The 13,945-nt window shown below is 38.1% G+C and overlaps 1 protein-coding gene across 1 annotated transcript in view; it reads right to left on the minus strand.

Moving 5' to 3' along the window:
• LOC111871918 (zinc finger MYND domain-containing protein 10) overlaps window positions 1-13,312 on the minus strand; it is a 25,355-nt gene extending 12,043 nt beyond the window's left edge. Inside the window, exons 1-6 of the mRNA XM_023865322.2 lie at window positions 13,075-13,312; window positions 9,380-9,488; window positions 9,048-9,161; window positions 7,460-7,731; window positions 5,967-6,091; window positions 3,575-3,726 (exon numbers count right to left, since the gene is read on the minus strand). Coding sequence (XP_023721090.1) covers window positions 3,575-3,726; window positions 5,967-6,091; window positions 7,460-7,731; window positions 9,048-9,161; window positions 9,380-9,488; window positions 13,075-13,172 — 870 coding nt within the window. The 5' untranslated portion in view covers window positions 13,173-13,312. The remainder of the gene's footprint in view (window positions 1-3,574; window positions 3,727-5,966; window positions 6,092-7,459; window positions 7,732-9,047; window positions 9,162-9,379; window positions 9,489-13,074) is intronic.
• Window positions 13,313-13,945: the final 633 nt, after the last annotated feature.

The raw sequence follows: 13,945 nt of genomic DNA on the forward strand, positions 1-13,945 counted from the left end.
CTTTTATGTTGTTCCACTGCACTTCAGCATTTCCGCTTTCACCTTCAATTGCACCGAGTTTCTCTTCTAGGGTCTCCTGCATGCTTTGTCTTTGAGCATACAACTTCTCCAAATCCCATCTAGGCCTGTGCTTTTGAAATCTTATAATTTTCTTCAACCTGCTTCCGTTCTTGGCAACCAGTAAGTTGTGGTCAGAGTCAATATCTGCCCCAGGCAGCGTCTTCACATCCTTCACACTGTTTCTGAATCGATGTTTCACAAGGATGTAGTCCAGCTGATGCCTCCTCCAATCCCCAGGTGCCTTCCATGTGTAAATTCTTCTCTTTGGCTTCTTGAACCAAGTGTTGGTGATAATCTGTCCATTTCTTTCACAAAAGTCAATAAGCATTTGACCCCTGTGATTCCATCTTCCTAGTCCATTTGAGCCAACAATATTCTGTATCACATGGTGCAATAAATCAAGTCATCAATCCAAAACCCTTCTATAGTCACTCTGTCACATGGCAATATATTTCATTCACTGAATCAAATCATACAGTTCTTTATTATACTATTGTGGGGTTTCATGTCGTTATCGTTACTTCAGTGACAACCCACTTCTTCGGAACGGTTGTAGGTCCTGAAAATGACCGTTGGTTGCTGAGATGCTTGACCGTTGAAGTAGCGCGGCGCGCGCCGGTAGGAAGGGATATTGGTTGCGGCGTGTGGACTGGCCGCAGTGCGGCAGATGGTGGAGGTTGCTTGATCGCAGCGCGGCAGCTGTTGGAGGAAGTCTGGTCGTCGAGCGCGGTCGCTGGAGCGGAGAGGCAGTAGCTACGCCAGTGGCCCAGTGTGTCGGGAATGACTACTGGCGAATCGAGGCGGCCTAGTTGCCCAGCGAGTCGGGTGTGACCGCCGGACAGCCGTGGCAGTCATGCCTGGCGCAGCAGAGCGCCGATGCCTCCGTAGACCCAGCGCTGGCGACGAAGTGTGCTGGCTGATGTTGACTGATTGTTGACTGATGCTGCCGGGTTGGAGCTGCTCCTTTTTATACCAAATGTGATGGCGGAGCGAAAATTTGCTGAGCGCTGATTGGCTAGCGTACGTAATGATGTGGATGCAGGCTAGCAGCAAGCGCTGTATAAATGCGGACGTTGGAAGCAATTTGATTGGTTAGCGCGCGTTAGGGTGAAAGGTGAGGTGAATAGTGAGCGTTGCAGAAATGCGTGATAATATGTGGGATGTTCCTACACTATATTCATAAAGGTGGGGTGGTAGAGTTATCTGTGTGGTTACTTACTTAATTAAGCATTACACCATGAAAGCATATGGGGGAGTGGAGTATTAGCTCCACCATTCTTGACCTTGGCACTATATGTAGATGAGTGGTCAGTTTTATGCCCCTGCTGCTTTACTGCCTGGGACAGAGGCACCCATATAGGAAGGTGAGTAGGCCCCAGAACTGGTCTGGATGCCATGGATAAGAGAAAAATCTCTTATTCCTGCCAGGAATCAAACCCTGATGGTCCAGCTCATAGCCCAATTACTATACTGGTAAAAGTAAAAATATCCTTGTAAGAGACCATGGAAGCCCATAGGGTTGAGAGACGCTGAGGATCCCACATATTCTAAGACAATCAATTGACAGATGGCAGTGAGGTTGTCATTCTTATGTGCTGGCTGGCTGCCTTTTACCCCCAGAAAGATTCCTGGTACTCATTTCTGTTAGAGGCTGAGTCGACCCCAGGAACATAGCACTGCTGGAAGGTCAATTGAAAAATCCAGTGACCTCATTGGCAATCAAACATACAACCTTCTCTATTCATAGGTTACATATTTCAACACTGAATGTGTCACCAATGGACATGACTGCTTGAATATGCATGACACAAAGTGTACTATACAAGTATATGACATTCATTGGGCCCCCTTATGGCCTAAGTGCCATACAGCTCAGTCTTACCCCATCATACGAATAATAATCAAGAAAAATGAGCAGATCAGACACCAGTTCAGGTCTACCTCAGCTTCAAGCAAATGCCAGGATAATACCTTACTTAGGCCATGACCACTTCCTTCTAGAGCTTTCCCAAGTAATCTGTCATTCAACCATCTGATGCTATACAGTTGATGATATTCAGAGCATTGTAAAATAACTCACACAAAAAAAAGATTCATATATGTTTACATCTTACTGTATTTATGTTATAATTAAATTACATAATGTATCCAGTCTCGTATAGTCTTACCATAATCTATTCACTAATGATGCACAATATACTTACTTACTTACTCATGGAGCTGAGCCCTTCTTGAGGAGCTGCCAATTCTGCAGCTACTCAAGAATTTCCCAGAATTTTATGGAACCCGAAGGTTCATCACCGTGTTCACAAGAGCCCTCCACTTGTCCCTATCCTGAGCCAGATCTATCCAATCCATACCATCCCATCCTATCTCTCTAAGATCCATTCTAATATTGTCCACCCATCTACACCTTGGTCTTCCCTGTGTTCTCTTTCCTTCTGGCTTTCCAACCAATATCCTATATGCATTCCTCGTCTCCCCCATTTGTGCTACATGACCTGCCCACCTCATCCTCCTTGGCTTGATCATTCTAATTATACTTGGAGAAGAGTACAAGTAATGAAGCTCCTCATTATGCAGTATTCTCCAACCTCCTGTCACTTCATCTCTCTTCGGTCCAAATATTCTCCTCAACACCCTGTTCTCAAACACCCTCAGTCTATGTTCCTCCCTTAATGTTAGAGACCAAGTTTCACACCCATATAGAACCACAGGCAAAATTATAGTTTTGTATATTCTAATTTTTATGTTTTTGGACAACAGACAAGAAGACAAAAAGTTCTGGACTGAATGGTAGCAAGCATTACCTGAGTTCAATCGCCTCTTAATTTCCTCCTGAATCAGGTTTCGATCTGTTATCGTTGTTCCCAAATATCTGAACTGTGCCACATTTTCAAAACATCTGTTTCCTATCTTTAATGATTTTTTTATTTTTATTTTATTTTATGATTTTATTATTAATATTTTTGTACTTCTTGGCTACAGTGATGCTCTCCCATTTAAGGTTTCTTTGAGGAGCACAAAACTAAGGAAAATCATAAATGCAGGGAATTTAACACTGAGATTATGGACTTGGATGTTAAAGGAGGGAAAACCCTGAATTGAGGAATATTAAGTGGGAGTTGTACTGCACTTACTGTTCAGAGAAGTACTTAATATAATCAACAGTATATAGTATAATAATTTAAGGCACAATATCTAAAAAATTGAGGGATAGAGTATCTTTACTTTTCCAAAAAAAATAAAAACAGAAAAGATTAGTAGACAAATTTCTTAACAGATGTTTTAAAAAGATGCAACCTTACTCATATTTTACAGTGCTCTTTCATAACACAGAAAGAAATCAGAACTGCAGAGGAATCACTGTCAGAAATATAGGGAAATTTGTTTCATAATTAGCAGTTCATGTTTACTCATAGGAAACTCCCTCTCTGTGTAGTCAATATATAAGCTCAAATTATTCTATTATGCCTCTTGAATTTTGTTTTTCCATTTCAAACTGTATCCTGACCTTAAGAAGCTGATTCTTGTGATACTCGTTGATGTCATAGTGTGCAGGGCAGCGAGGATCCAACAAAAGTTGTCTGAGTGCAAGCCATGTTTGGGCCTCAGCACGAGTTACTTTCATATTATCTTCACCCTTTATCTCCTGCCACTTGCAGTCTGGAACACCAAGGTGAATGTAGGACTGTTCATAGTACCACATCGTAGCATCCTGTTGCACATCACTTATTTGTTCCTGTTAATTATTATTCGTCTCACATGGAACTTGCTTGTTAAAACCTTTAAAAGTTTTAAAGGTTAAAATCTCTTCTACATCACTGGTATATGTAACTGCAGCTATACATGACACAATAGTACGAGTATACTACCCATCACCATGGGACACACGGACAAAGAGATGAGGGCATACCCCAAAAAACTGAACTCATGGACAGAAGGACAGAAGTCTCTTCAGCAATTTTAGTCACCTGAAGATGACCAATATTGGTTTAAACATTTAGTGTGCACACAACAGTGATGAAGAAGAAATTTTAAGTTTCAAAATTTGATTTGTTTCATTTTGGTCCATTACACTAACAATATTATAAAAGTTAAACAGTTCCATCCAGTGTGACTGGTGAAGATTTTCCTTATTTCAGTTCTTCATGCCCTTATATGTTTTGGTCCTTAGAGAGCATCATCAAGAGGGACATCAATACAATTGGTAGCTACCATTACAATATATGTTCTGAGCATTAAAATATACATATAATGTTAATAATATATGATTGGATATAAAATCTAAAGTTTTTGTAACTAGAGCGGATGTCTTGATATATTAAAATTTTTGTAATTGGTTTGTTAAGATTTTGTTAGGATTTATAAACCAAGTAGGTTTGTGTCCTCTTTCTTATTACTTCCCTTTATGGGGGCTGAACATGTGCCGCCTTGTCGTTCTTGAGATGAGGGTTCTTTGATGTCATCCTGTTGGTGTTCGTGGCGCGCTGTGTTGATCAATGAAGCAGATAATACCATATATCCAGGAGTGTCTAGTCTTTACCTGGGGCATGATTGCTTTCTCTGTCAATATTGCAATATACAGGTGTCCCAGGAGGAAAGGTCAATATTCTGGGAGTTCATGGTATTGGTCATTCTAAGCAAAAAAGTGTATATGTACACATCCTATTCCAAACGGTTTCTGAGATAGAGTTGTTTCACTGCACAGTTCCAAAATTGTTGATAAGAAAGAGACATTACCTACTGTTTCTAATACCAGTATTTATTGTTCAAGTGACAAAGTTGGTACAGTTTACCTAGTATTATATATTTCTGAAAATTCCACCATCAACATCAATGGACTTCGCAACTCATGTGAGGACATGTCATGTTGCTCGTCAGTACAGAGTACAGTGTACTGTACAGTGAAACAGCTCTATCTCGGAAATTTTTTGGAATAGGACAGATGTACATGTACACTTTTTTGCTTAGAATGACCGACAATATGACCTCCCAGAATATTGACCTTTCCTCCTGGGACATTTTGTATAGTACAGCAACTAAAACATTAAAGAGAGAACGTTCAAATTACAAAATTACAGTTACAGTTACAATCTGTCTGTGCAATAACAGTACTGTAATAATTGTGCAGTTAGAGTAGTGGTTCCATAACTTGTGTCCCCTCAATGCTCTTCCTTTAACTGGTGAACACCCATCCTTAGTTAATGAGTAATGACATGATAGTAGTTACTAGTGAGTCAAAAACGATGTGAAAGAGAGCATTCAACAAATATTACAAGACACTATACTGAAGTTATGGCCTTGTGGGATGTAAAGCCATGTGGTTTGGAGACAGTCTGACATTTTGGAGGAACATATCACCTTCATCTTTTGGGCTGAAGAGTAGACCAAATAAGAAAACAGAAGAAGCAGCTTAACTCAACCTTGCTTCCTTGGCATGGTTTCCTGTTTATGAAGGAAATATGTTCCTCCAAAATGTTGGGCTCTTTCAAAGCTACATTGCATTAGATTCTAGAAGACCATAATTTAATAGTCAGTGCCGTGGGAACCTCAAATCCAACAGATACTATACTAGTTTAAGAATGGTATGACTGGGTATAACCATATAAAAGAAGAAATATTTCAAAAGGGGATATCCATTGTGCAAAAGAGAATGGCTAACTTCCAGATTACTGTGGATCACTGTGCAAATTTCTTATTGATAACTCTCAATGCTGCCATGAAATCTCAGCTTACGTGCCACAGCAATTCAAATCCATCATCAGCAAATGGTCATTCCATGCTAGAGACATAGCAAATATCTGAAACACTGGACTTATGCTGGTCACCTGGGAAGATTTTATTGCTTTCACTTACTGTGAGAGCTTAAAGTATTACATGTTTGTTCTTGATATATTACTCACCTTCAAACTTGAGAGTTTTACCAGATGGGCCATCTTTAATCCATGGTTTCTGTTCAATGATGTTTGCCAGAAGAAGTGGGATATCATGGTTAACAAACATATGTGATGTTGCACTCAGTGGCAAGCTGTTGATTAACAAATGGTTTTTGTTTTCAGACAATTAAATGACATTATCTTTGAAGTTAAAATGATATTGCATACACTAAAGCCTGGACAGGGGTCTATCTTCTTTTTGCCTCGAGATTCTAGGTAACAATCATCCATCCTGACTGCATCTTCAGCTCACTCAGTTCAGCCCTGAAGATGAAGGCAGGATGTTCCTCTGAAACGTTGGTATCCATGTCCCAGACTAGGTAGTATCACAATCTGAAGTTTAGAATTAATGTTATAGCGAAAGCTAATTTTTGTTGGCCTTTTTAAGCATCTGTTCTGGATCTGTGGTCTTTTCAGCAATCATTTACAAATATTAGGTAGATCTTTATATGCATGCCATGAAGTAATATGGGAGAGTGGAGGTTTAGCTCCACACATTCATAACCTCATCAGCAGATGGAGGTGAGTGGTCAACTTCACATCCCAGCCACTTAACCCCGTGGAAGGAGCCCCCGACACACTGGTTAGGAATAGGTAGACCCTAGAACCAGTCTGAATTATTCTTGCTCCTACCATGAATCAAAACCCCATTCTTCAGTTGTCCAGCTCATATATAGCCTAGTCACTACAGTGACTGAGCTATCTAAACTCTGGGACATATTTGATATTTCCACTAAGTACATGAGTTTTACTACAAACAGCTTCTTTCCTGATTTAAATAATGTTGGAATAATGTTCTATATAAAGTTCTAAATTTTACAGAATCAGAGTTTAATTGTGAATATATGCTTTGAAGATACAAACAACTAGAAGATCAGGTTCATTTCTTATGCCTCGGTTTTCAAAATATGATTATGAGTCAGAAAATACGGAAACTCTTGTGATCCTGAATAACAACCAACTGCATAAATATTAACAGTTCTTTATACGTGGTAGACATATTTGTGTAAGGGATGGAATGAACATAGGTGGTGTGAGTTTAAGTTGGCTGTTTCCTCCCCATTACCTAAATAGAACATCTCCTTTTTGTCAATATCCCTAATAAACCGAGAACACAAGAAGAAGGGAATAAGAGCCAGAATACAAGTGACAACTGGCAGGAGTGAAGGAAAGCTTAGAGAGGGATATACATAGCTGCCAGGAAGTTTTTGGCGCTGTAATGCCATGCGGTTCGAAGACAGCCAAACATTTCTGAGGAACCTGCTTGGCTTACTTCTGCTGGTTTCTTGGTTGTCTTATACTTCAACCCTGAAGACAGAGGTGATATGGATCTCTGAAACATCGGGCTCTCTCTGAACTACACTGCATTACAACCCAAAAGTTGTCATTGTCGTAGTCATTGCTGTGAGAACCTTAAATCCAACTTGAAGTAAAAAAGCATCACTTTAAAGTATGCTTACCTGTCCAGGTGCTGAGCAATGCATCCAATTATGGAAATACATTTTATACCAATGTTGAAGGCAAGTGTCATCTCTTTCTGTCCCAGATCCTGAGAGGCATTCAGAGTCTGTGAAGGCTCAGGAACTTCTCTCTCACTCTGGGCAAGGAGTCTTATGATTGCTGAGGAACAGTAGTCAAGCAATTCAAGGGAATTTTCGCCCAAAGCTTCACAACATTCTGAATGATAGACTAATGTCTCCATAAATTCAATAGCAGTAGCTTCATGGAAAAGCTGAAACATTCATTAGATGATACATACACAGTGAAAGTATGCTATTATCTCCAGAAACTATTGCAACAGATACTTGAATGCAAATCAGATGTTCATATTTTCTCTGGGATGTGACAACACGTAGTCCGATAGATTGGTACCAGTGTTTTAAAGAAAATTCCTGTCGCCACATTCAGTGTAGAGGCTAACCATGCAGAAAGCAGATTTTCCAAAACATTTGTACCTAACTACCAGACTATGTGTCGTGACATCCCAGAAGACCATAACCTTAATACAGTGAAGCCTCATTTCAGTGTTCCTCAGCTCAAGGTTTTTCTTCTTTTAACATTCAATTTCAATGGTGCATAATCAGTAATTGCAGTTTCAATTTTTCTTTCTCTGGGTGTTACTAGGATTTTTTCAAAGCAGGGATAACTAATTAAAAAAAAAAAGAGTACAACTGAAAAGACTCTACTTACAAAGTTATAGTTAAACCATTTAAAACTGTTTTTACTGATAGCCCTATGGTATTGAGGATAGATGAATAATTGTTTAAAATAATTATTTTTCTATTAATATTTGATACATTTTCTTCCTTTTTTCAATTCTGATTCTTTTTTAAAATATCTATAGGGAGGGCTGAGCTCCCCACTCCCCTGCAAAGGTGCCCATGCCCCGAGTTAACATTTTCTTCAGTTAGTACTCAAATCCACTATTCCCAAAAGAAACTTCAAAAGGTAGTTTCACTGTATTCATCACTGTGAGTACATCAAATCTCACAAGTCAGATGTGTCACTGCTCTATTTATTTATTTATTTATTTATTTTTTGGTTATTTAATGACACTGTCGGTACTGAGACTGTCACTGCTGTAGCAAACCTGCTGGAGATTGTGGGTTTTGTGTTAGGGAAGCATTACAGGCAGGCTGAGCATTCCTCTCCAAGAGCAGATCCACACTTAGCATATTCACTGGCATGCTTCTCACCTAGCAGGTTGAACTTTATTGCTTTCCAGTGCCAGTATCATGTGAAAGGCTGTTGTCACTGTGCATGTAAATCATTTTCTCCTATAGATGTAACTTAAATTGAGAAATAGTCTTAAATGTAGCTTGTTGAAGCTCAAAATAATCAAAATAAAACAGCAATGAAAAAAATGTATTCCACTTCTTTTCTTCCATTTGCATTTTGAATGTAGTAAGTTCAATATCAAGTTCTCTTGGAGAAATGGCTGACTCAGCAAGTGAAATCCCAGTACAGGGACATGGCAAGAAATGTGTTAAATTTCTTGAACACAACCTAATATTATAACACTTACTGTGCAGAAAACCCTATACTTACAACCATATATGGAATAAACACACTGTTAGGCTCTGGTGTTATTTTTAGTAGCAGTGGCAAAACCTTTTCTCTCCAAACAGATATACAAATAGCTTCATGAACAAGAATAGGTATCTGAAATATATAAACAATAACTTCATAAGTAACTGGTATGAGATACAAAGAAACTAAACTTGTCATGTAGATGCAATAGAAGTAAAGGCAGAAAGTCCCAGCTTACCATAATATTCTTCTGAACTCATCACATATTTTTGTATATTTATTTATTTATTTAAATAACACATTCATGTGCAAATATTAAATTTCTTAGTACAAATAAATCCGGTACTTACTTTATTATGGGATATCATCATTTCTTTCACGGATTCTTCCCGCAGTTCCCGAGCTTCAAGAATGGCTTGTTGATGTAATTTCTGGAGACGTTCATGGGCATCAAACCAGCTAAAAATATACACTACCTTTTTGAATTTAAAGTATTCAAATAGATTCCAGTTAGTTTCAGAGCCTTTTAGCTGCTGCACCATGTCAACATTCCATCAATTCAGAGAACCTAATTAGGTTCAGCATCACAACCAGAAAGAGGGACACTTATATGTATGTATACATAAATTAGACAAACAATCATGTGTCACTGAATAAGAAGGGAGAAAATCAGATGAAGAGACTANATATGGACTGCCATGAAAACCTCACACATCTGACCACAATTAGATTGCAGCATTATATTTTGTGAAGAGTTCTGTCTTCTGTGACACTGTGACATAAAGCCATGTAGTCTGTTGAAAATCAATTGATGTTTTTTTTTTGGGGGGGGGCATATAACCACCCATATTCTGGGTTGAAAAGTAAGCTATTCAAGAAACAGCATGAAGCATGGTGCTTGCTGCCTGCTTCATGCTGGTTTCTTTTTTAGCTTCTTCTTGAACCCCAAAGATGGAAGCAATTTGTTGTGTCTGCCTAAACATCAGACGACTTTCTCCAGATTACAATGAAAAAGGGAAGGAATAAAAGAAAAGTTCTTACTCATTTGATCCCATTAGAAAGGGCTAAAATCAATGACTGATCCTCTCTTAAATCTGATGACAAAAACAAATCCAGTTTCTGAAATATTTTTGTTTGTTTAAAAAAATCTCAAATTAAGGACAGTACCCATAATAACATTCATGTTTATTGTAATACAATATTGTCAGAAAAATTTAGACTTAGCATAACACTAAACTACTGTAGCAAATCTAGTCTTCAAGGAAGAACTGTGTGAAACTGTGCAGCATCACAACCAGAAAGAGGAACACTTATATGTATGTATACGTAAATTAGACAAACAATCATGTGTCACTGAATAAGAAGGGAGAAAATCAGATGAAGAGACTACAGGTGTCAGTTTCTAAGGGACAGTCTCACGTTTTTAAAATTATAGATTTAGCATGCGTTCTTCAAAATATTTTTCTGTTTTGAGAAATGGGAGTTGCTCTACCAATGGGCCTGACAAGCGTATGTTTGATCTCATCTCCTGTTCACCTGAAGAAGGAAATAGAACCAATAACTGAAATGTAGTTGTGTTAATAAACATGCTGGATAGATAAAGTCCAAGATAAAAGTTATGTGTCACACTGTTGTAAAGAAGCTTTGAAATTAAAAATATGAAGCTTATGTTTCAAATTCAATATGTGGTAATGATCTGGGAGTAGAGGTTTAATTTTATCTCACATATCAATTTCTGAATTTCTGAGCATAGAGTAAGTATTATTATTTATAAAAGGCTTAACAGGGGAAAAGTTTTTATCATGGACAATTTTGTGCCATGGCCTGCCTCAAAAATTTGTGGTAAACTTTTGGAAAAAAGAAAATTAGGTTTAGCAACATGCAGGAAATGGCTCATTATAATTTTAGTGTCACTGGAAGAGTTATTTTCTGGAGCAAAGTTTCTGTTTACAAGTCATCTAAGTATTTTTAAGTTATTCTGTTGTTAATAACACAAGTCATATTTCTTACATAAGTGGCAACACATTTTATACTATCTGAAGGTATAAAGCTGCAACATTTCCATCATAATCAGCATGGAAGTTATTAAAAAACGGAGTTTTTGATGTATATGTGTCCTGTCTCCTGGACTCATTTCAGACCTATACCTATCAGAAGTTGTGGGCCCGCGGTAGCATAGTTGGTGGAGACAGTGTGCAACAAGCAGGAAGGTCACGGGTTCCATTCCCAATGAGGTCACTGGATTTTTCAATTGACTTAATTCTTCCAGCTGCACTATGGGCCTAAGGTCGACTCAGCCTCTAATAGAAATGAGTACCAAGTATCTTCCAAGGGGTAAAAGGTGGCTGGCACATAAGGTTGACAACCTCACCGCCATCTGTGAGCCAATTGTCTAGAAAATGTGGGAGCCTTGACAGCTCACAACCCTATCAGCTTGTATGGCTGGTTACATGGTTGGCTATACCTCTTTACATTTCAGAAGTTTTTTATGCTTACTAGGTATGAGAATGTATTCTTTCATTTCTATCTTTTTTCTGAGGCTAGAAAGTAACAAAGGTGTCGGGAGACCATGTTTGTCTCAAGAAAATGAGAAAGGATTTAACAATGCTGCTGAAGCTGTGTGGAAAGGTATGACATTGTGTACTGCTTCTGAGAATTTTAATGTTCCAAATACAATGCTAAGTAGAATTGCTCAGTGCAGTGGTGTATACACTCTGCACTCAGTTGTGCCATTAATCAAATCTTTTCAGAGGAAAAATAAAATACTTGCAAACTGCATCAGGAATTAATTATGGCCTATATTGATGTAACCCAGCCAACCTGGACCTAAAAGTAGGAGGCCAGGCCCGGCCTGTCACAAGCCAGGACATTTGGGCAGTGATAGAGGAGTAACACCTCTTTAAAAAACCTTGGATCCGCTGGCTCCAGCTGATAGCATCATATGAGGGCCCCTTACCAGGGTTACAGCAAAGACCACAATGATACTCTCAGCAGAGGAGTCCTTTGGCACAGCGAGAGTGGCAACCCATTCTTGCTTGTGGTAATTATGAGAGAACTGCTGCCTTGCAGTGAGGAGGAGGACCTTCAAAGGCTAAGAGTGAATAAGGTCTATTTGAATGCTGTAAGACTTAAATAAATCTTCTCCCTTTTTCACAATTTTCTGCTTCTTCTTTCTAATCAACAGTATAATGACCTAGTGGCTCATGGTACAAGACAAAAATTTAGTTTTGTGCCTGGACCGTAATTACATTTTGTCCTTTTATATAAGAACGCCAATAACAGAAAAATGAATGAAGTGGTTATTATCTTCTCTTTGTTGCAAATATTTTACGTAATTCTGCCAAAGCTTACAATTGCAAAATTAAAATATAAGTGATTTGAAGAAATGAAGGTTCAGTGGAGCTAGTCCCTGTCTCCAGACACAAGAACTAAACACAAGGTTCATATATCCTGGCTTATGTTTTGTTCTGGTGTCTGGATATAAGGACTAGCTCTGTTGAATGGACTCAAATGATTAGGATTTTTATTTGAGGGTGGAGGCAGGATCCAGTTTATGAAATTTTTTAAATAAATAAAAACAAGACGAGGGATGATGTCGAAAGTCAATAATTGTATTAAGAAACATCCTAATTTATTTCAGCACTTCAATACTGACAATTTTGTTTTACTTAATTTTGAATGATTATTTTATATGTATGTATAAGTTCAGCTGTAACTGTTGAAGTTATCCTTCTTCAGAAGTATTCCAATGTTTCATTTCGAGGAAAAATGTTAAAAATATATGAGAAGAAATGTTTAATATTTAAGCACAGACTGCAGATTTCTAGTGATTTTTGCCTATATTTGAGTTTTCTCACTGCCTTTTTTTCGACGTTAGTTGAGAAATTTGTGGGTAGAATTCGATCCTCTAACATATTTTGATTGCATTTGTTTTCTTAAGTCATGTCTGCAGTTAACATAATAAGTGTCACAATTTTCGAGCTGAGAAACAAAATAATTTGTGAAAATTAACTTAGGGATTTTTAAGATGGGTCAATAAATGTACCTTGGTGAACCAAGCTCTGTAATGTCTGAAGGTTCTGTAGTTTTCACATACAATTCAACGACTCCTGGCAGGAGAATATCTTGTACTGCCTGTGTCATTTTTATAATGTGCAAGATCACTACGGTACTTAGTACGAAGATTTACAAATTTGGCGGCGGCCATTTGTAAACACCAGTACAGTTTGAACAAAATATGAACATCACACGACTGAGTTGTATCATTCATTGCTGCGATTTTTTGTAAATCTGCCCTCACACTAGTGCCATCGATGGAATGAAAATTCCCATATGTGACACGTAATTTCTTTTATTTTCAGATTTCTTTTTCGAAACTTCTTTTAATGTGTGAGATGCTGAGGTGAACATTGGGATTGCGGGCTTGTCAGGTGTGACGCCGTGTAATTTGGAAGATTCATTTCGGCGGAACGTGGTATTTCTGTATTGTAGACAGAGAATGAAGGCAACACTTCCTCAGAAATGTTTGGACCCATCCCCTAGTATCTACCTACGGACCAATATTGCTTCACATCTCGAGAGACTATAATCTTTACGTATCGTAGATTTTCTGCAAGCAAAGAGAGCGTTCTAATTGTTCCTCATAATCGGTCTTCATTATGTGCTAAATGCAATGGAATGCTTCTGGACTACAGTACCCTTCGCCAAACTTAATTTCCCTATCACTACCCCACAATAATAATATCATATATACATATAATATATGTAGATTAAAGTACAGAAATTCTGTTAAGAATATTTATCATATTTAGATGGTTTTATGCATAAGATATCTTAAAATTTGCAAATATTGCACACGGAAATAAAGATACATTTAGGATGGGAATAGTAAAAAAAGTTTCATGCTGGAACATTGG

Source organism: Cryptotermes secundus, unplaced genomic scaffold (genome assembly GCF_002891405.2).
Source record: "Cryptotermes secundus unplaced genomic scaffold, Csec_1.0 scaffold1780, whole genome shotgun sequence".
Lineage (NCBI taxonomy): Eukaryota > Metazoa > Arthropoda > Insecta > Blattodea > Kalotermitidae > Cryptotermes > Cryptotermes secundus.